Source organism: Pipra filicauda, unplaced genomic scaffold, assembly GCF_003945595.2.
Source record: "Pipra filicauda isolate LSUMZ 115617 unplaced genomic scaffold, ASM394559v2 scaffold74_size2892960_pilon, whole genome shotgun sequence".
NCBI lineage: Eukaryota > Metazoa > Chordata > Aves > Passeriformes > Pipridae > Pipra > Pipra filicauda.
This window is the reverse complement of record NW_024104920.1, coordinates 885,805-906,340: the sequence shown is the minus strand read 5'-3', so window position 1 is coordinate 906,340 and position 20,536 is coordinate 885,805. Positions and strand designations below refer to the sequence as shown.

General features: G+C 37.6%; 1 protein-coding gene across 4 annotated transcripts; it reads right to left on the bottom strand.

Annotated features, from left to right (window-relative positions):
* Positions 1–3,481: 3,481 nt before the first annotated feature.
* On the bottom strand, positions 3,482–19,715 carry ZDBF2 (zinc finger DBF-type containing 2). 4 transcript variants are annotated; one of them, XM_027731434.2, is made up of 8 exons: positions 19,655–19,715; positions 16,506–16,616; positions 15,979–16,030; positions 15,394–15,445; positions 14,733–14,838; positions 13,750–13,877; positions 8,106–10,686; positions 3,482–7,830 (listed from the first exon to the last, which is right to left on the bottom strand). In XM_027731434.2, the coding sequence occupies exons 2-8, from the start codon at positions 16,527–16,529 to the stop codon at positions 7,768–7,770; spliced, it is 3,006 nt and encodes a 1,001-aa protein (XP_027587235.1). In that variant the 5' UTR covers positions 16,530–16,616; positions 19,655–19,715; the 3' UTR covers positions 3,482–7,767. The 4 variants fall into 4 exon arrangements, with proteins under 4 accessions (XP_027587235.1, XP_027587231.1, XP_039245563.1 ...); XM_027731430.2 differs by having other exon boundaries at positions 3,482–10,686; XM_039389629.1 differs by lacking the exon at positions 19,655–19,715 and adding an exon at positions 18,524–18,538 and having other exon boundaries at positions 3,482–10,686.
* Positions 19,716–20,536: the final 821 nt, after the last annotated feature.

The following is a 20,536-nucleotide window of genomic DNA, read 5'->3' as shown; positions in this document are numbered from 1 at the left end:
TAATGCAGCCTGGGTCTTTGCACAACGCCACTAGCCTGCTTGGGAGAAAGCAATGGCAGCACAAGTCAGCAAAAGAGGGCTCTTTTAACTCCTGTTCCTTCAGCCCTTCTCATCAAAAGCTATTTAATGTAATTATCAGCAGTGGGAAACCAAACACAAACTCCTTATGAACACAGGCAAGAAATACAATACAAAAGAAAAAAGCAAAACAATAAAAATTCATAGTGTAAACAAGCCCAAAAGAAATAAGTCACAGCAGGTTACCCTGACTACCATGTTTGTAATATATTTATCAAACCAAATTAACACTAAGCCAAGTAAAAGAAAATATTTGTCTCGGGGTAAACCAATACAGAAGTCTCAATAAACAGCAAAGGGAGCTAAAAGCAAACAGGAAAAAAAAACATCGAAAGAATATACACAAGGACTGTATAGACTTGTAACAAATTTATAATTGTAGCACACAAACATGAAGGTTTAGATTTGCAGTCAGCAAACCCATAGAACTTGAAATATTCAAAAGAGAACAAAAAATCTAGCAGGGAAAAAGAAAAAACCAACAAAAAACCGAACAACCCAACTCCTGTAGGATAAAAAGAAGGATCGAGCCTTAGAAAGTTGGTTTAGGGGATTCATTTTGCTACAGAAGCCAGGTAAACCTCAAGAAAACCAAAGGTCCTCATTGGCACAGTTGTTTGTCACAGTCACCTTCACCTTTATGAGCTGGGCTCCTCACTTGAAGAAAATCTCCCCTGGCACAGCTGGGCAAGGATTTCAGTGCCAGCTATTCTCCCCAGCCACTGTGGACCGTGCCAGCACACCGGGAGACACAGAGTCTCCTGGCAGTCCAGCTGCCAGCCAGTGAACAGACACGCAGGGCATGGCAGAAGGACAAGAGGTACTGAGCACAGACTGAAATACAGGAAACTCTGTTTAAACACCGAGATAAAAACCTTTTTAACTGTGAGGGAGTGGGTGGTTGGATGCTGGAACAGATTGACCAGCAATGTCCATTCTTGGAGATGCTCAAAATCCCCTGGGATATGGCCCTGAGCAGCCTGCTCCAGCTGAGTCTGCTGTGAGCAGAGGACTGGAGCAGATGGTCACCAGAGGTGCCTGCCAACCTCAGCCCTTACTGTGGTTCTGCAAGCTTAGAGATGGTGAGAACACAAGACTTGCCAAAATGTAAGCCAGATTTTTGTTTCCCCACACACAAGAGAATGTGAGTGTCTTACAGGAAAAACTGGTTGAAAATGGTTTCAACTATTTCAAATATTTGTTTTCCAACATACTGTAGAGCTAAATGAAACAAAGGAAACGAGGAGCTGACCCACTGGCTGCACTAGTGAGCTGGAGAAGAATGGAGTAAGCAATAAAACAAGACTGAAGGACTAGGGACAGACAGGGATGCTTGGCTCCACTTCACAGCTTCCATGAAAAGGCAGAGATAGTTATGAAGGCATATGCAATAACTACAGAATTACATAAAACTATATCCATGGTATAGCCAAATGACACTCATCACGTCCTACTCTGAGAAAATAAAGATGGAGAACTCTGCATTGCAGATAAATTCTTATTTTAAAATGGAGGAGTGTGAGGGAGGAAAATAGAAATATGCTAAGCACAGGAAAAGTGAACAGTCTCTGTATAATTGAAAATAAAAATATGTAAAATACTATTTCATTAGTGTTCTCTTTTAAGCTCTAAAAAGAAAAAATATTGTGCTTATCCATGACACAAATACACATGTATATTCACAAAAATACACATGTATCAATGTATTTCAAAAATACGTTGAACAGTAATGTCTAAAATAAGAATACAGAAGATAATTCTTGGTAATATTCAACACTTAAGAGTTCTTTACATCCACAGAAAGTGCTGTATGACCAGCCACTAATTATGGTAGGTGAAAATATGCTGACTTTGACTCCAACATTATCCTGACTTCAGATTCAATCAGAACTACCATGTCTTGCCAATAACAATTAGCTTTGCTGCTAATTCTTACAGCACAATCTCCAGGCCAGCACAGTGTCTAAGCTCTCTGCGTGAGCAAGCAAGGGTGTATTTCAATTCTGCAACTTGTTTGTACAATATTAATCATAACTAAGCAAGCTATAACCAACACTGTCAGATGCACCAGTGCGAACAGTATGACACAGCAAATGAGAGGCTGACCAGCTTTAATACATTAAAGTATCTTTATATTTGAGGATGTGTGATATTTTAAAACCTTTTTATGAACACTAGCATTTGGGAAGAATGGTTTTTCAGTTTTCCTTAAGGGCGGAACACTGACAAAGAATGAGCCTAGGTTTAGAATTGCTGATGCAAACTGCAATAATATATTTCATCCAAAATGCTTCTGCACTCCTAGAAAATAATTATGACTTCCAGAACCACAGAACCATAATAATAACAACACTAATTATTCCAATGAATCCAAAGCGAACTAAAACTATGCTATTAATTTCATCATAAGTCTAAAATATGCCAATTTGGACTGGATCTCCATTGTACACTATATAAGCATATTGTTAATCGCTTATATTTCCCATGAAAGATGCAATCACCTGACTTAAAATTTGGTTACAGTATCATGTTTGAAACTCCAGGTTTAGATGGTTGAACAATTATGTCTTTAATTAATCATTATTTGATGGCACAGTAATAACTTCATTCAGCCAACTACGTAATACATAGCAATCTTCAAGTATGGACTGAAAACTGCAAAGCATGCCCTGAAATTTTATGGTTTATTAAATCCTCAGGAAACCACATGGCTATGCCCTTCAGCCATTTATTGATCCAGACTGACACATCTGTGTGCCTTGCTCCTGCAACATACCACGCTGGTTTAAACAGGCACTATTACAAACAGCAAATGACTACTAAATTTACAGAACAAGGTATTCTACTGTTCAAGGTATTCTAATATTCTATCTATCAGATATTCTTAGAAGTATTGTTCCACACAGCTTTGAAGACAGTTCTGCATGCATCAAATTGGTCTGTGATTACGGAGATACCAAACCATTTTGCATAAAGTAGAAAGCTGCTTAACATTATGATCCTTCCAGTCACTGCCCTCACTTATTAAGCGCACATTCTGAAAAAAACTGTTACGGAGTAAGCTCTATAAGGATCTGGCTTGCCACGCAGTTGGGGCTTCTTGGTTTCGTGCTGCCAAAATGAAGTTAGACACTTCAAATGTACCTGGTGCTTTTTCAATGCCATCCTAGGGTGTCATTGATTCAGCTGGCACAGAATAGGATGAATCTTGGCTTCACTGAAGTCAACAAAAAACTTCACTGAGTCAAGATATCATACAGTTGTGAACAACTGTTTAAATTATGACTGTCTACCTTCACAGTACTAGCTTATTCCATAGCATTCTCTGGAGTTCTTTCCACAACACATTATGGCAGATAGCTCCAAGTTAAATTTCACTTCAAGAATAAAGAAACTACAAAAATGAATATTCAGTCTTTATTTTATTAAAACAAGATTTGTTCTGCTGAAGGAATGAATGAATTCATAACTGCAAAACAAACAAACAAGGAACAAAACCTTTGTTTCTGGGCATGCTCAGAGCTATGCTATTACAAATTTTTCCGAAAAACATTATCAGCAATGCTGTAATTCATAGCAGATAAATCATTAAAGGCAAACATTCTGGGATTTTAGTAACATTAGTGAGACACATTTTACTTTTCCTATCTGTCCCCAAAACACCAACAGCTGAAACACTTCTCTTTCCAGTATGAATTCAGATACTCTGTTCTCAGGCAGAGCTGACCCTAAGAGACAAAGAAAGGAAGACCACTAAAGAAATAAAGAATCATCATGCTGCTCCTGTTTCCCACTATTCAGTGAAGTAAATAAGACTCCTGAGCACAGGAGCACAGGTACCAGCCTGCCCTCTACGCTTCAGATCAGGATACCATCCTCTTCTGTTTACCTGTCACTGATTCACTTCCAAAGAGAATACACTGTCCTGTAATTTAGCTCTTTACAATACTAAAAAATCCAAATACATGACTGAGAAAAAAAATGGAAACAATAAACCGGAAATTAAATGAGCAGAAGATACAAAGAAAGAACATCCAGCAATAGCACTGGACAAGTTTGTAATATCGCTGTATCCTTACAAACTCACAATGTGTCAAATGACCACAGACAGCAGGGACAGAGAAGCAGATAACAGATTACAGCATCAAGCAAAAGTATTGCAAAATACATTACCAATAACAAGAACATGAAAACCACAAAAACACATATTGTCATTTGGGCACAAATTTGGCATGAAACTTAAACACAACTTCAGATTAAGTTATAGTCTCAAACAGAAACACCTCATTTTATCCGAGTCCCAGGGAGGAATGCTTTCATAATACAATTACAACAACACTGGATGCAAACTTGTCAGAAAGAACAAGAAAGCAAAAAATCCTATCAGAAAATTAACTGAAGAACTGCTTGGTGCAAGTGTAAGACGTTTAAAGTATTGGGGGCTTGCTATTCCATGTTTGGTTAGCACCCTAGCACAGTACGACTCTGGCTCACACTCATGGTTCACAATACTAGTGAATAATAACAACCTAGCAAACTTAGACTAAGATTGTTTTAAAAGGCTGAATGAGTACTTTGTGTGGAGAGAGAATTTTTAAAAAATACGAAATGTATTAAAACCAAAAAAACCTATGAACTTGCAGAAGGTCAAAATTGCATATGCACTGAAGAAGAAATTAACATTTTTCTCAGCTATTGTAAAATATCCTGGTTCTAACTGCTGTCAATTAGAATAAAAAAGCATGACTTTATTCCTCTTTAATCCAGTTATCTTTTCTTGCTTCTCTATATTAACACATGCAAACATACTGACAAAACATCTTTGTCCACTAACATTAAAAAAAGAAAAACGAACCAAACAAAAATTAAAACAAAAAAATCTCACCCCAAACTCCCATTAGTTTCAGAAAGTATTTCAGCTCTCAAGTTTGCCCTTTGTGTAGACTTCACAATCATGTTTTGAAGTTTCACGCTGCTAATGAAACAACAAGGTATTCAAATAGGGTAGCAGAATATGTATTATTTATCTAATAGGAAAGTGCTTGTCTATCTCTCAAGACCCCAGAAAACTTCCCTTTTCTCCTTCTTGCACATGATATTGAGCGTCTCTGAAATAATTTATGTTTTGCACATATGTTCATCAATTCTCTTTCCAAAGCAGTTTCTGTATTTACTTCTCCTATCACTGTCTCTCCTTTTTTTCCTAGTAGTCATTGAGCATGCAGAGAAGAGGTTTCTGAACACTCAGAAGTGAGGCACAGAATAACATCCAAACCTACAGTAAACCTTATTTTGACACTGTCAACCACAGAAATTTTTCCAGACTTGTATCCCAAATCTTGTCCTTCTAATAAATTGCTACATTTCATACTTTTTTTCATTTTTCTTTTTTTTTTTTAAGGAAAATATGTAACTACTTACACTTTTATTTAAATATAATACACTTTTATTCTAAAAAACCACCCTGACAAGGGGGTCTATTATTAAAAACAAAACAAAAAAAGGCATTACAGTCTAAAAATATTAGTCATTTTATAGTCCTCAAGATATTTTTATTACTTAAGATTTCAAGGAAAAGTTGTGTACTGGAATAAGACAAACTTAAAATGAATGAGTATGGAGAACAGTATTTTGACTCTACACAAATATGCACTAGTGATCTTAAAAGTACAATGTGCACTAAAACTTATTCACACATAAAACAATTCATGCTCTTCATGTGTAAAATACTGTGAAAAATAAGATGGAAGAAATTGGATAGGAAAACATTAGTGTATCATAAAAATATGTCAGAATGGGACTTTAATCTATAGAGTTAAAGCTTTGCTTTAAAACAAACTTTATTTAAAAATCTTCTTTTGCTTTATCTAAAAATTAGCCTTTCTATAAAAACCATTCCTTTAAAACTTTGCTTTAAAAACATCAGTTTTATATTAGACAAAATATTAAATTATACAGGCACAATTAGTTAAGAGGGCTATAAGAACTTACATTATAACCCTTCATTTTCCAGTGACTTGCAATACAGTCATAAGATTCTGTGTCTACTGACAACCATAGGAAAATTCATCCATAGAAATAAACTTTTATTTAAAAAATAAAATAAATTAAACCAAAACAAATAAATCTGTCAGACCATATTTGACTTGTAAAGGAACTTTACAGCTGACACATGCACATCTTCTATTTAACTTGGGAAATATGCATATACATTAAAAATATCCCAAAAATATTCTTTGAACATGTGGTTTATGATGACAGCTTTTACATTTCCTTCACATACTGTATATTAAAATAAACCATTTCCAAGTCCACCTTTATCTCAGTCCAAATCAGTGATCCTTGACACTTCAGAAAATGAATTAAGAATAGTTTTGTTTTCTGAGGGGAAAATGCACATACACTATGTTCACTGGCAGAAACAGCAGAGTCTGAGCTTTTCCATGTTTTTGCATGTTCTGAAGAACATATTGTACCACTACAGAATATACAAAGACCTCTACAGTAAAACAGATTATATAATATACCAAATGGAAGATTTAAAAACCAAAGTCCGGATTGTGATGATGTTTAATTACGTGCTTAACTTACTACAAATCAGCAATTAATCTTGGGTTTTAGAGCAAAGAGACACCCGCAAGACTGGGGGTTATGTCTCCTAAACACATAAAATAAGCTATCATAACAACTATTAAAAAAAGAAAAAAACTAAACCAAAATACCATGGGGATTTTTTTGCTATAAAACCATACTGGTTGGAGCATCAGTGGCCAAACACGAATCTCTATGGAACATAATTTTAATTCACCTAAATATTTAAAAAAAATATTTGAACTCTAATACATTTCCGTGGATGATACTTTAGGTTTATTTAAATATTTATTTGTTTGCGTTATTACTTTTCCATTCCCCCCACTAAGGAATGTGAAATTCACCTATAAACTTTATCAATAAGCTACTAAAAAACAAACAAAAAAACCCCAAATCTAAGCCTATATTTCTTTTGGAATTTGAAATTTCACTTTAGCCACCACCATTTGAACAGTTCCCTAAAGAGACATATTTCCTTACCAACATGGTCCATTATTGCTTGATGAGAGCCCACAGTGACTTTTTGTTCAAAACAACTGCTTTGGACATGGTTTCAGGAAAAAAGTCAATACAAAAACGTGTAAAATTACATTTCATTTCAAGAAAGCACTGAATTGATCTGAATTGTATCATACTGTATTAATTTTAATGCCATTCCACAGGCAAGTATATATTACGTGTTGAAGAAGGTGCGCATATACACAAACACAAAATACATACACAAAATTCAGCCCAAATTGATGTATCTTCATTTAATTTCTAGCATAACAACCAAGTCATTTTTTGCACTTTAGAATTATGTGAAGAAATTAAATTAGGCACAATTAATTAACACAGTTTCTAAATTACTTATTATAGTGCACTGTCACGCACTGATAATACCATAAAACCAATATGATACTATTCAAGGTCATTTTGCTGATGTACAGGTGAAGTCTAGTAAACAGGATTCTAAGTGCTTTTAACTCAAATCTACAACTTCTGCAGCTTTACACAGTAGAACAGTGCAATACATTATGTCCCCACACTCCAGGAACAAGAGCCGAGTTTACAGTTGTGTTTGTTTCACATTAGACTGGCTTTGCACTTTCTGGAGCTCTAGCACTTCAACTGCGTTGTCCACGACCTCCTTTTTTCCCCTTTCCTTTTTCCAGGTGCTGGCTATGAAAAAAGAAAAAAAAAAGTTCTTTTGGTAGCTAGCTCTCACCTGGCAGAACAAGACAGTTTCGAAGTAACGGCACAGCAGTTGTTCTTCGAGAGGGTCGGTTCACAGTGCTAGGATGACCCCTATCTCCACTTACTCCCCAGTTCCTGACTTTGGAGGAAGCTCGCTCTGGTTTCTTGGGAAAAGATTCTGATGTGACTTTCTGCCTCTTTTCAGGAATCCCTGTTACAACTGTTGAGCTCAGAAAGGCCCTTTTTGGTTTACTCCTCACCTTTAATTTTTTAGCATCAGGCTTTTCTTTCTTAGGGTGCTTTCCCACTGTAGTCTTCCTTGTCTGGCACCTATGGATGGAGAAAGCAGATTTCTGGGCACGAGGATGAAGTTGTCTTCTCAACCCCTCTTTTTGCTGTTTTTTAGTTCGGGAAGTCTGTTTGCCTGCGGTTACTCTGTTTCCTCTCCTCCCAACAGTACGGGTGACAGACTTAGATCCTGAAGCCTTTCTGGAAAAAAATGGTTCTTTATTACTGCCTTCTTTTCTCTTCCATATTGCCTTTGGATTCTCCCTCTCTAACCACTCACTCCTGATGGAGGTCAGAGGAGTTTTGGTAATTCTATTAAACGGAATTAATCTACAATCTCCTTCTACCACAGAGTTCAAAGGTGAAATGATCAAGTGTTTAAAAGAGTTCTCAGAGTGACTAGACACAAGACAATCTGTTCTTTCTGTGGAAACAGAAGATCCATCTGCCTTTTGACTTGAGGCTGCATCATTCCCTTTATCTGGATCTGTCAGGAAAGATGCTGAAGATGAACTATAGTAGTCTGACCAATTGAGTGACTTTGATGGCGTGCTTTCTCTCTGTGCATCCGCTAGTTTTTTCATGTTTGCATCAAAGCTGAGGCTTCTGAAAAGCTGTCGAACGTGGGAGGGCTTTTTGGCCTTTTCTCCAACTGTACTCTTGGGAGGTGTTTTCAGAATTCGATTTGTCAGTGGGTCATAATACTTGAAAGAACATTGTTTGTATTTATACCTTACAGAGTCCTTGCTATCTGCGGAGTTTCGATTTTTCCTCATTTTGGAAGTATCTACAGGTTTACCTTTACACTGTTTTACCTCTGGGCATGAGAGTACATACACCACTGTCTTGGGCTGTACAGGACTCATAATCTTGCTGTAGGACTCTGGAAGTTTAAGGGCACATAGTCTAGTTTTCATGTTTGGAGTTTTTTCATTCTCCAACCACGTGACGCTTGCTTTCTGATCAGCTGGATCAGATTCTCTTCTAGACATTTTCCTTTTTGCTACGGGGTAGTTCAATAGACTTGTTTGGGTGCCGTGGCTGACTTTAACCACCTGGCATCTTGAAGCCAGGCGCCATGTCCTTTTCCTAGGCATTTTAAGTATTTGTGGTTTGCATAGTGTATCTGAGGCTAAAGATGGGTTATCAAAATCAGAGCCACCACTTAAAGCATCATTAAATTCTGGCAATGCTTTAACTGATGCACCTTCTGTTCTGTTACCCTCAATAACATTGATCCTTTTTTCATCCTTCTGCTTTTTTTTCTTCATTCTCTTCCCTGTACAGTTGGCTGACGATTCACTGTCAAAGTAGCAGCGAAAACGACCCTCCTTGAAATCGCGCACAAGTTCTTCAATTTTTATATCATCTTCATACATTATTTGAGACCAAGTCTTTCCCACAAAAGAAGGAGGCACATGAGGCAGAGCTGGAAGAACTGGTTCTTCAGTATGAACTACGACATCCTGTTTCACTGCTTCTGTTTTCTCTATTGACTCAGTTTTTAAGACAGAGCAGAGCTGTGTTCCATAGTCTTTATCTTGCAAACTTACTTGGACCTCTTTTAGGAATTCTATATCTTTTATAGCTGCCTTAGGTAAGTCTGTTCCTGCCTGTATTGGTGCATCACAGTCAAAACTCATTTCAGAGCCCTCTAAATTAGTATGGTCCAGAAGTGATGAAAAAGTTAAACAGGGATTATTCTCTTCTGTGATATAAATTTCTTCAGATGTAGTTTCATGGCAGTATTTCAAAATTACATCTTCAATAGTTTCATCCACTGAACTTCCATCATCTCTGTTTGTCTTCACGTTTTTGCATCTTGCTAATTGTGGGGATGTCCCAAGATCTAAGGAGCTGCTGATACCCACAGTATCCCTGAGATGGAGATCAGACACCAAAGTTTCATCCTGAGTTCGTAAACTATCTCGCTTTGAGAGAGATTGACCTGAGGTAATAAATAAAGAATTGCTGTGGCTGCATGTAGGATTCTGATGAGAAACTGAAGGGCGTTTTGGGTGAGCCAGTGCTGGAGCAGGATTCAAGCATGGGTTCAATAACACATCACTACTGCAGGCCTTCGTTGCCCTTTCATCACACCCACTACGGAGAAACAGATTTGATGCTGCCAAACCCCTAACATTTTTTCCTGTTTTAGAATTAACAGAAGAACTGTGGATTATAGGACTGATGGAAAATTGCTGAGGTACAGGGCTCACAGCTGTAAACTGACCTTCATGGCTATGATTTGCATTTTTCAGAGTAACCCATTTCTTATCGCTACAGATGCCAAGAGACTGCTGGGATATTCCTGGAACATGCTCCTGGCCTCTTTCTCGGTTTTGAAAAACTGCTTGCGTTACAAAAGTTTTCTTTGTGCCCTCATGAGACAGGCATGGAGCAGAAGAGTGTATTTCACCAATTGACTCCTTGTCTTTGCTGGAAATCTCCTGTGTGTCACTGTTTCTCTTTTTCTGCATCTCTGTTGGGGATAGGCAAGAAATCCTAGGAGCCTCCAGAGTGATGGGGAGTGGCATGTCATCGTATGTTGGTCTAAAAGGGAGGGAGGAAAAAAAAAAATCAGCCTATATAAATACTGTAAATATACTTAAGATTTTTCAAACAATAGCAGTGTATGGAGGGTTTAAGAGTAATTACCTAGAGTGCATCACTTCTAACAAACAGACTCAAATTACCAGCTCTGCTACATTAGCAGAGATTGTGAATTTTAAAAAATTATGGAGAGGGAAAGGGGAATGTTCCACAAAGCTAATTTGGCATTAGTCTGTTACCCTCTTCATGACGCCATCAATTAAGAATAGCCAAAAATAGATTACAATAATTTTATAAATACAGCAAAGGAAGAAAATGTAAAGGTATTTCCTTTGGTTGAAGTTGTAGACTATAAAGAGGTTACTTCACTGGTCATCCTATCATTAACTAAAATTGAGAAATTGAAAAAATTCTTTTGTAGAGAAATGGAACATAATAATACAATGCAGTATAAAACCGCTATTGAGTATAAATGCCCTTTTCCCTACAAAACATGGCTGCCTGATAGGAACCCTGCACATGTTGCCAAGGAATTCCATGTTTACTGTTTCTCTCAGACATACCACAGCTTCTGACTCACTTCTATAAGAAGCCAAGTTCTGATTGTTCAGCCCCACTCTGACAACAGATGTTAACATATTCTGTAACTGGTAGTTCTGTCTTTAGGACTCCCTCAAATACAAGGGTTTGCATCTTGTAGAATTAACACAACTGACAGATAACGACTATTTCTCTTATGCAATACAGGAACCCACAGGGCTTTGTTATGTAGCAGCTGGGCAAATCCAATTAAAATAATTTTAAAAATACGTAAATATAACCAAAGAAAAGAATATTATGTTTCATTTGAAAGTTATAACGAGACTTTGTGAGACACAAATGGATGCTTATTTTAATAAATGGCAGACATCAGCTAACAGAAATATCAGGAATAAATTTCCTTGCACAGGAATTTCCTTAGTTATATAACTCAGAGTACATACAGCTCAGGGTTATAGGACTGATTGAGCAAGAGAAACTTCATATAATGAAACAGTAAAAAGAGGATTATTTCTATTACTATATAAATGCAAAGTAATCAAATACATTAGATGATCAAACAATGCCTGCCAATTGAACTGCTGTGCCCTACTGCTGCATGAATTCTTGGCCACCTAAGCTCTGAAACAGGACCTAAGGGGAAGGTCAAAGGCAGTCAAAATAATTCTTTAACTTTCTCACTTAAAAGTTCTTTCATCTTTGTGTGAAACACCTGGCATCTGGACACTCCTGAAAGACTCAATATAGGACTAAATGGATTTTGATATAAATAAAATATAACAAATGTATAGGTTTATAGCTCAGTTAACAACCTACATCCACTTTTCAAAAATAACTTATAAGTAAATGTCTCTGGGGCAGAGGAAACAGAACTACAGTTTTATACAGCTAGGTACTTCTGATAGTTTTGCTACAAATTACCCCCAAAGGCAGAGGGAAGATTTACTCTCTTAAATGCTCAGTATTATTTCTTTATGTAAAAAATTTATACACCAAGAGTTTGGAGGAAGGAATGATTTGGAAGTTTGTGTGTATCTGGTTTTGGTTTGTTTTTTTTACTGGGGGAGGGACAGAACAATAACATCCTTTGAAATTCAGTATAAGGCAAAGTTCTGATGAATTTTTCCACATAACTACTAGGTATACTGGTTCCGCAAAACAAATCTAGACTCAGAAATATTTCCATAATCTTTAAAATGACACTCTAAAGATCCCTTGTGTGAATTCTGCTAAATAGTAAAAACAGTTATTTAAAGAACTGAGTGTAAACTGTATAATAATCCAAGAGTTTTAATGTGAAAGAAGAGAATCCAATTCTTACCTCAGATATCAGATAAGACCATGACTTTTTTTTCAGAGCAGGACCACAACATAAATCTATTCCTCGCTTTTCCATCTTTGCTTTTCTTCCTCCAAACTCTGTCTAGATTTGGGATTACTCTTCCCTCTTCTTCCTCCAACTTCATCTAGATTTTGTACATTATTTTTCTCATTCCATTCCTTCTTCCAACAACTTAGAGGAACATGGGTAGCTTGTTTTTCCTAGTTAGTAGGTTTCATTCACCAAAGGAATAACCTCGTATTAGTGACACCTCAAGAGAGGGCTTTTTTCATTTGGATGTTGCCGTAAAGCGAATCTTATATTTTCTCCATGGCAAAAAATTGTGGATGTTCTTAAGAGGTTGGGTTTGAATTTATTTATTGAAGATGGAAGGATTCATTTATTTATCTGTAGTGATGTGTATATGCCCTGAGCTAATTTGGCATAGACATGATATTAGCTTATTTTGTCACATCCCTGATAATATCAATATGATTGCATTCAGACAAAATAACCTTCTATTCTACCTCATTTTTCTAGAATGAGATTTAACTTATTTTCCTTCATCTACAGAGAAAAACCTAACACTTATCACTCTTAAAACATGCACACGATAAATAAAGAGAACACTTCTCAAAATCTGAGCATTAATTAATTGGCCAATTAATGTAATTCAAGTATTAACTGAACATGTGAACTGCAAGGATGATAAAATAAACATGTAAATATTTACCTGAAGTTATCCACAAACAACAAACAAAAATAATGAACTCTTTCAAAACATACCATAAAATACACTGCTAAACATATATATCAAGCCCAGAATAATAATATTTATAATAAAATATATAAAGTTCAAATTATAAGAATTTGTAAATGCATATGAGATTGTACAGTCTGCCATTACACCTGTTGACCCATATACTCCATCTTTTTTTAGGTCTTCACACTTAAATGCTATCAGTGGTGTTGTCTCAAATCCTAAAGTAGTGAAAAAGTATAAAAGTGAAGAGACAACACAAAAACAATACACTTGCATGATGTTTATCTAAATACACTTTTTTCTAAACTGTCTTCATTGAAAAAGTTTCACCTCAAATGGGCAAAATTTACTGGTCAGCAGTATAAAAGAAACAGGAATTTGTAATACATGCATTCGAACAACATACACTAAAAAAAAAAAAAAGCCATCTGTATTATACCTGTTGTCATGGTATCTGTGAGGATGATGCTGTAAAACATCTTGCAGGAAACGCTCCATCAAGCTACTGGTACCTGTACGATTCCTACAGTATGTGGTAAAATGTCTGTGCTGGGAGCTGAAAACATGCTGGTGAAAGATAAAACAGATGATTAGTCTAATACTACTGTAAACACACTGGCCTATTCCTAAAAATTACTTCCCGGGTTAAATCTTTGCTATGAAAATATTTAAATAAAAAGAAGTCTTCAGCCTTTTCTACTTTACAGCCTCGATTAATAGAGATTTTTAAGCACGCTTAGGGAATCTCAAATAATACTAAAATGTACTGAAATATCTTTCTGAGTTGGAACTTAAGTTAATGGTTCTGATAGGTGCTGACAAATCTCTTGTAAGTAGTACAAATGCTCTCAAATCTCACAGCTGCTCACAGGTCCTTTAGCTAGAACAAATACACTAAATGTTTCTATAAATGACTTAAAATATTCTTGAACATCATATGAGTAAACATTCTATAATTCACTCTAATTAACAAGGATTTTCATAAGTGTAGAAGATTAAATAGGCTTCTACTTTCTAATAAAAAAATCTAAAAGACAGGAGACTGATAGAGCTAAAGAACAGAAAACAGTTGATCAAATGTCTTCAGCCTTGATATCAAACATATTACTATAACCTTAATAATTTACAATACATACAGAACTCAAGACTAAAGACACAGAAATAAATGTAATGGATGCAATGCACAGCAGTGCACCACTTCAGAAAAGAAGACTGCAGCAGCTGTGCCACTTCACCGGCATCTTTTCAACAGGTAATAGACAAGAAGGGTAACTTTTTCTCAGTGCACACATTTTGCAATTCAAACTGCTTATTTTTCACTCAGTATTGGTTATTCAGTGTAGCAGCTGATATTTTAAAAGCTGATAAAGCCTTTTGGTACTCCTTGCTATCTGTTGCTGAATTGTGCAGAAGCCATCTCACCTGTTCCAGATTACTGTAGTGTACGTGGCAACAGTTGCAGTACCCTTGTCTATTTTGCACAGTGGATACTCCAGGCCAAGCATGTTCTTGCCCTCTTGCCTGTGAACTGAAAGAAGCGCATAATATTACCAAGACATGTTGGGTTATTTAATGCATGTCCTTAACATGGAAATTCTAAATATCTATCTTACCACAGCGATGGAACAAACTTGCAAGATAAATGTTTCCATTTCAGAATTGCAATGATAAGTAGGACCATGTATTTTAAGGTATTCCCAAGCAAATTTCACTGAAGAAACTTTTTCTTAAATGCAGAACAAAGGATAACAGCTTGAAGGCACAGTGGCTGAAATCTGAGAAGAACTGCCTCTACAGGAAAAGGCAGAGTCATCTTCTCATTCTTCTATTTTTTAGTATTTTGGAAAAAAAAAAAAACCAAAGACGCCTGACACTCACACATTAGTTTTGGGCACTACAGTGTACCTTCCCCATAATTTTTAATAGTGTTTGGTATAAGATACAGAGGACCTCCACCACACACTTATTGTGCCTCACTGTCATCTTTTATACAAGACAACAGATAAGGCTGAAAAGCAGATTCTTCCCAGTTTACCTTGGTAAGCATTAAGCTAGACACCAGTTAGATCATCACCTAACTTACCTGCTACTGCTGTCCTGTCGTAGAGAGCCTTCAGCACCATGTCTTTGGATTCCTACAGAAAAACAAAACCAAAACAACCAAAAAATAAAACAACCAAACACACATACAAAACAAAACACAAAAAGCAACAGAATATCAAAGAAATGGAGACAGTTTACCTGCAACTAGCTACTTCTCTTGCATTGCATTTGTCAAAATTACTATTCTAAAGGAAGGCAAAAAGTTTAGTAAGTTCAAGAATCCTTTTGTTCTCAAAGTCCATCCAAGAGCTTCACCCTTTCGTGGCTGAGTGTGAATTTTTCTACTGATTTGTCTGGGTTCAAGACTAGGCAATCTACATTGGTATTCCTACATCTGTGATCACTGAGATAAAATGTAACATGCCTTAAACAGCTTATAACAGGACAAGACAATTACAGCTACATGGAAAGTCTTTGGATGATTCAGGAGTCAGTCCTTCCATCCAAGTTCCATAATGGAATTTAGGAAATCAAATTATGCAATATAAGGTGATCTAATGCTTATACTGATAATTATTTTTTTTAAGAGTAATTAAGTCAAAAACATCTACTTTGAACTTCTTACCCTGTGCTGAAGAAGCAGAAGCTTCATCAGATCGTCTGATTCTGTCAAACATCTGTAAGCAAAAAACAAAAAAACCTAAGTTATAATAATAATTAATATTACATCTAACAATGTTAGCATTGCTAGCTTTTGCAATGTTAGCTTTGCTAGAAGGGCCTAACTTCTGATCTAATTAATGAAGTCAAATACTATACTTATGAACACAGCCCAGACTATGATAAGTTATTAAGCAATAACCTTGTCAAATTAATTTAATTACTTAATTTCCTAAGTTGCCTTTACAATTAAGAGATATATGCTAATAAAACCCATACGAGACCTACGCCACACAACATACTCATCCAGGCTGGAAAAGCAATCCTTATTGATCAAAAGCTCTGCAACTCAAGTTGGAAACTCACACTTTCTAATTCAAATATGACTGCAGCACCACGTGTTTACATGCTTTAGGGTATCCAAACCCAAAGGGCTTCCGAGTGTCGCACAGTCCCTTCACATTACAGAATGGAAGCACAGAATCTGCATACCTTAGACTCACCAGCCTTCTTCATCCACCAAAGCTGACTCCAGACTAGCAAACGATCAATGTTGAACAGCAGGCCATTTGCAGTGCAGGACAGGGCTTTTTTTCATCCCATCTGGCAACAAGGAAGTTAAAGAGCCTTTTAAAACAGAGTTAATAATGCATGTTTTCCATGCCCTTAGGCATGTAAATTTTTCTGTACCATTTTGGAAACATGTCAGTCGATAAAGTGGATAAATCTTTCTGAAGTTCTGCAGTACATTCTCCTGTTTAATATGGAAGTTGTTTTGACAGTCTTTCCTACCTAAATGTTAACCACTCCTTCTGGAATAACTTTGTTCCTTCTTTCTTCCTTGCAGCCCCCATGTCTTAAACATTATTGTCATTTTGGATGCTAGCACTCATGAAATAAAGTATACTGCTACAATAACAGAAAACAAATTCCTTAATACTAACCAAACTGCAATGAATCTATTTTGTAGATCATTCATGAACCTGCTCAGAAAAACAATGTCTTATTTTGCTTATGTTACATGAGCTAGTTAGATAGTGCATAATATCACAGCAGAATGGGTGTTCAAAGCATTTTATAATTTAATTATTATATATTCAATGAAGTATTATCATTAGCCATAACAGACAGGAAAACAGAAAGGCTACAATAACTTGCACAATCACTGTCACTAGCATCATCATATCCTGCTTCAAAACTCAGGGCTTAGCAAGTCCAAGATCTGCTCTTCGCTTACCATTTCTGTAATTATGTGATAACAAAGTTTCAAATCAACCACTTTTATTTTTTATCTTTTATAAACTGTCTTAACAAGACTCATTCCTTCCCTTCTCATTTTTTGTTCTCATATATGCAGAAAAGTTGCTCCTATATGAGGCTACATACCATCAAGCTTGACAGATGTGTGGTTTGTTACTTGTTTTCTTTAAACTTGTTTTGTTCTTTCCCAGACTACAAACCGCTCATTATAAAATACCTAGGTTGTTATAGCAGTTATGGTCAGAAGGAATATCACAGTAGCTCAACTGTAAACACACACGCCCCCAAAACCACAAAACAATCCACACAATCGAAACATCAGACTCATTCTCCTCCCCACAGTGTATCAATTTATGTAATAATATTTAAAAAACAACTAAGCAAGAAACCTCAGCTGTTCTTACAAGCCTTCTCATCAGGCAACTGAGAAAAGCCTTCTTGATAGAACAACTTATCTCAGCCGTCCTGTTTACGTGTCCTATACACAGCCAGGATCCAAAAGAAAGTAAAGGAAAAACACAGAAGACTATCTTTCATGAATGATGCTTTATGTAAAATAACTTGTTCTATGTGCTTGAGGTCATATTATCAATTTTTTAAGTCTTACTGTGCACACATAATCTTATGACAAAGCTAAAAGTGTGGCAGGAGCACAGGAACCACAGAGGAGGCACAGACAAGGCAGTCAGACAACAGTTCCACATTCAGAAGCAGCTCCACAAACACTCATCTTCATCCACTGCCCCAAAAGGTGATTAAAGCACCTGATATACAAATGTCTGATTTCATCTCAGAGATGCCAGGCAGTGGGAACTGCAGTGTGCTGGAGGATAACTAATACAGTTCGTTACTTCCTTATTTCAAGGACTGAGAGTTCATTCAAGTGCAAGTACAATGCACATTTAAACTGAGTTAGGAGAAAAGTAACTTTAAACAGGACAGGACTATGAAAATAACTATACTGAACTACTCCAGTCTGGATCTCCTTGTCATCTTTTTACAGTTCAAGGAGATTCAATGGACCAGATTTTCTCACCTGGAGGGAGGTTGTGCTAGGTAAAAGCTGTAAATGCCCAGCTGTTGCTTAGTAAGTGACAGAAAAACATCAGAGGAAGATCTTTCAGGGATATTCTCCTCTCGTACAAAGCTGCCAATAGAAGAAAACTTTTTCTCCTTATATCAGTTTTTTTTAAGAACACTAGCGTACAGGAAAAAGAAATAAGTCTGAACTCTATACACAGCTTGCTTACCATCAAGTTCAAACCACGAGATAGTAATGTGAAGGAAATCTGTTATGTAGATGCCTTATTTAATTTGCCAAAATCTGGACAGCCTAACTGTAATCCTTACTTTTTCAAAACAGAAACTGCAGCTATAAATTCACAAATGATTTTTCAGGTGTTCAGGCAAAGACTGCAAAATTCTACATTAGTTGAGATACTTTCCCCTATAAATATCATAAACTGCTGGATTAAAAAAGTAAATTATATTTGTTTGAAACTTAGCTTAACCATTTCTTCACCAAAAAAAAAAAAAATCCTGTAAATTTTAACAAATGTAGAAACAACTGGATAGACACAGAAGTGTTTGATTTGGTAAATTTCTATCCAGGTTACTTTATCAGCTGTTTCCAACATCAGTGTTTCATTCTGGTTTTATTGAATTACACTGCGTACAGCAGCCAAAGAATGAAATACCTCAGACAATCACATTTAAAAAGAAAAATCCACAAAAAGGCAACCGACAAGCATGAAATGTACACATTAAAAAAAAAACTCAAAACAAAACAAACAAACAAACAAACAAAAAAACCAAAAAAAAAGACAAAAGCAGTGGTTATGACAGTATCTGAGTATCAAAGGCATCAGATAAACCCTCCATACAGCGTCACTCTTGCAGTGCAACAGGTAGAATAAAAAGGGTAAAAAGCCAATCAAAACTGCTCCTCGAAAAACGCCTCACGAAAGCCTGAAACGCCCCTTCACCTACGAGCGACTGTGCTTGGCAGAGGGAGAACCAGGGGAAAACTCTCCCCTAAACAAAGTGACTTGCCGTCCCACAGCACCACCACAAACAGGGAGGCTGTAACTCATTCCAGGAACGGCCTTTGCCCCACGGCCGCACCGCACCGGCCCGGGGTCCCGGCCCCGCCGCGCCGTGCCCGCCTCGCCTCGCCCCGTGTCCCGCCCGGCCGCCGCCAGCGGGGCGGACCGCAGGGAGCCCGCGGGGCCGGGCGGTGCGGAGGGGCCGGGGCCGTGCCCGGGGCTGCCCCGCCCGCCGGGACCCGCCGAGCGCTGAGGGGACGCTGAGGCGGACGCGCGCGCGCAGCCCAACCGCTCCATGGGCTGCTCCCGGTCCCTCCCTTCCCGGCGCCGTCTCACCTCCATCATTCCCCGTTAGCTCTTCGGTGCCGCACTGGGGTCAAGGGACGCCATCCTGTGCTTCCTGCTCCGGGTCGGCGAGCCGCGCCCCGCGAAGGGAATGGCGGGAGCTGCGGGTTCCCGCGCAGCCGCTCCCTGCGTGGCGCGGGCTCCTCCCGCCCTGAGCGCCCGGCTCCGCCCGCCGGCGCTCCTGGTGCCGTGCCATGTGTTAGCGCGGCTCACTCCGAGCCCAGAAAGCCCCAGTTACTTCAGAACACTGCGGGGAGGCGTCTTTTTGTCAGCCCCAGCCGGGGTGATTCTGGTTGGGAAGTAACCTCTTAGCTAAGTTTCACTTCAACAATTGTAATAGTTGTTTTCTCCTTCAAAATGTATTATTCCATGTGCTTGAGAGCGGGCTGTAGGGTTTACCCTTTTATTTAATTTTCAGCCGTTAAAAGTAGCTTGTTTTTCACAGCGTGCCTTGTTTAGGTAGGCTTTACCAGAAAGTTACAGTCTGACTTCATCAGAGTTAATTATGCTAGATCAGCTTTTCTTATAAGTGGGCTTGAGAATGCGATGTTAGCTCGAGTTCTCTTATTTTCAGCTGTAGGTTTTTGAACGTTTATCTAATCTCCCGTGGGAAACCAGCTATTGCATATTTCTCTCGTTATGCTGAAGCAGCAGGAATTTTTAAGCAATCTGGGCAGACACAAAGTCAACACAACACCCTTATGTGTGAAGACAGGTGCAGATACAGGCTTGGATTGTGCAATGGGGGGAAAACAATCTTGAATGCGCCTTAATATCGAAAATTTAGGGAGGCTGTTCTGTGGTTATGAAACCATAGCTTAGAAATGTCCACCCACGCTCAAAAAGTAATTGAACACAAATCTCAAATGACAG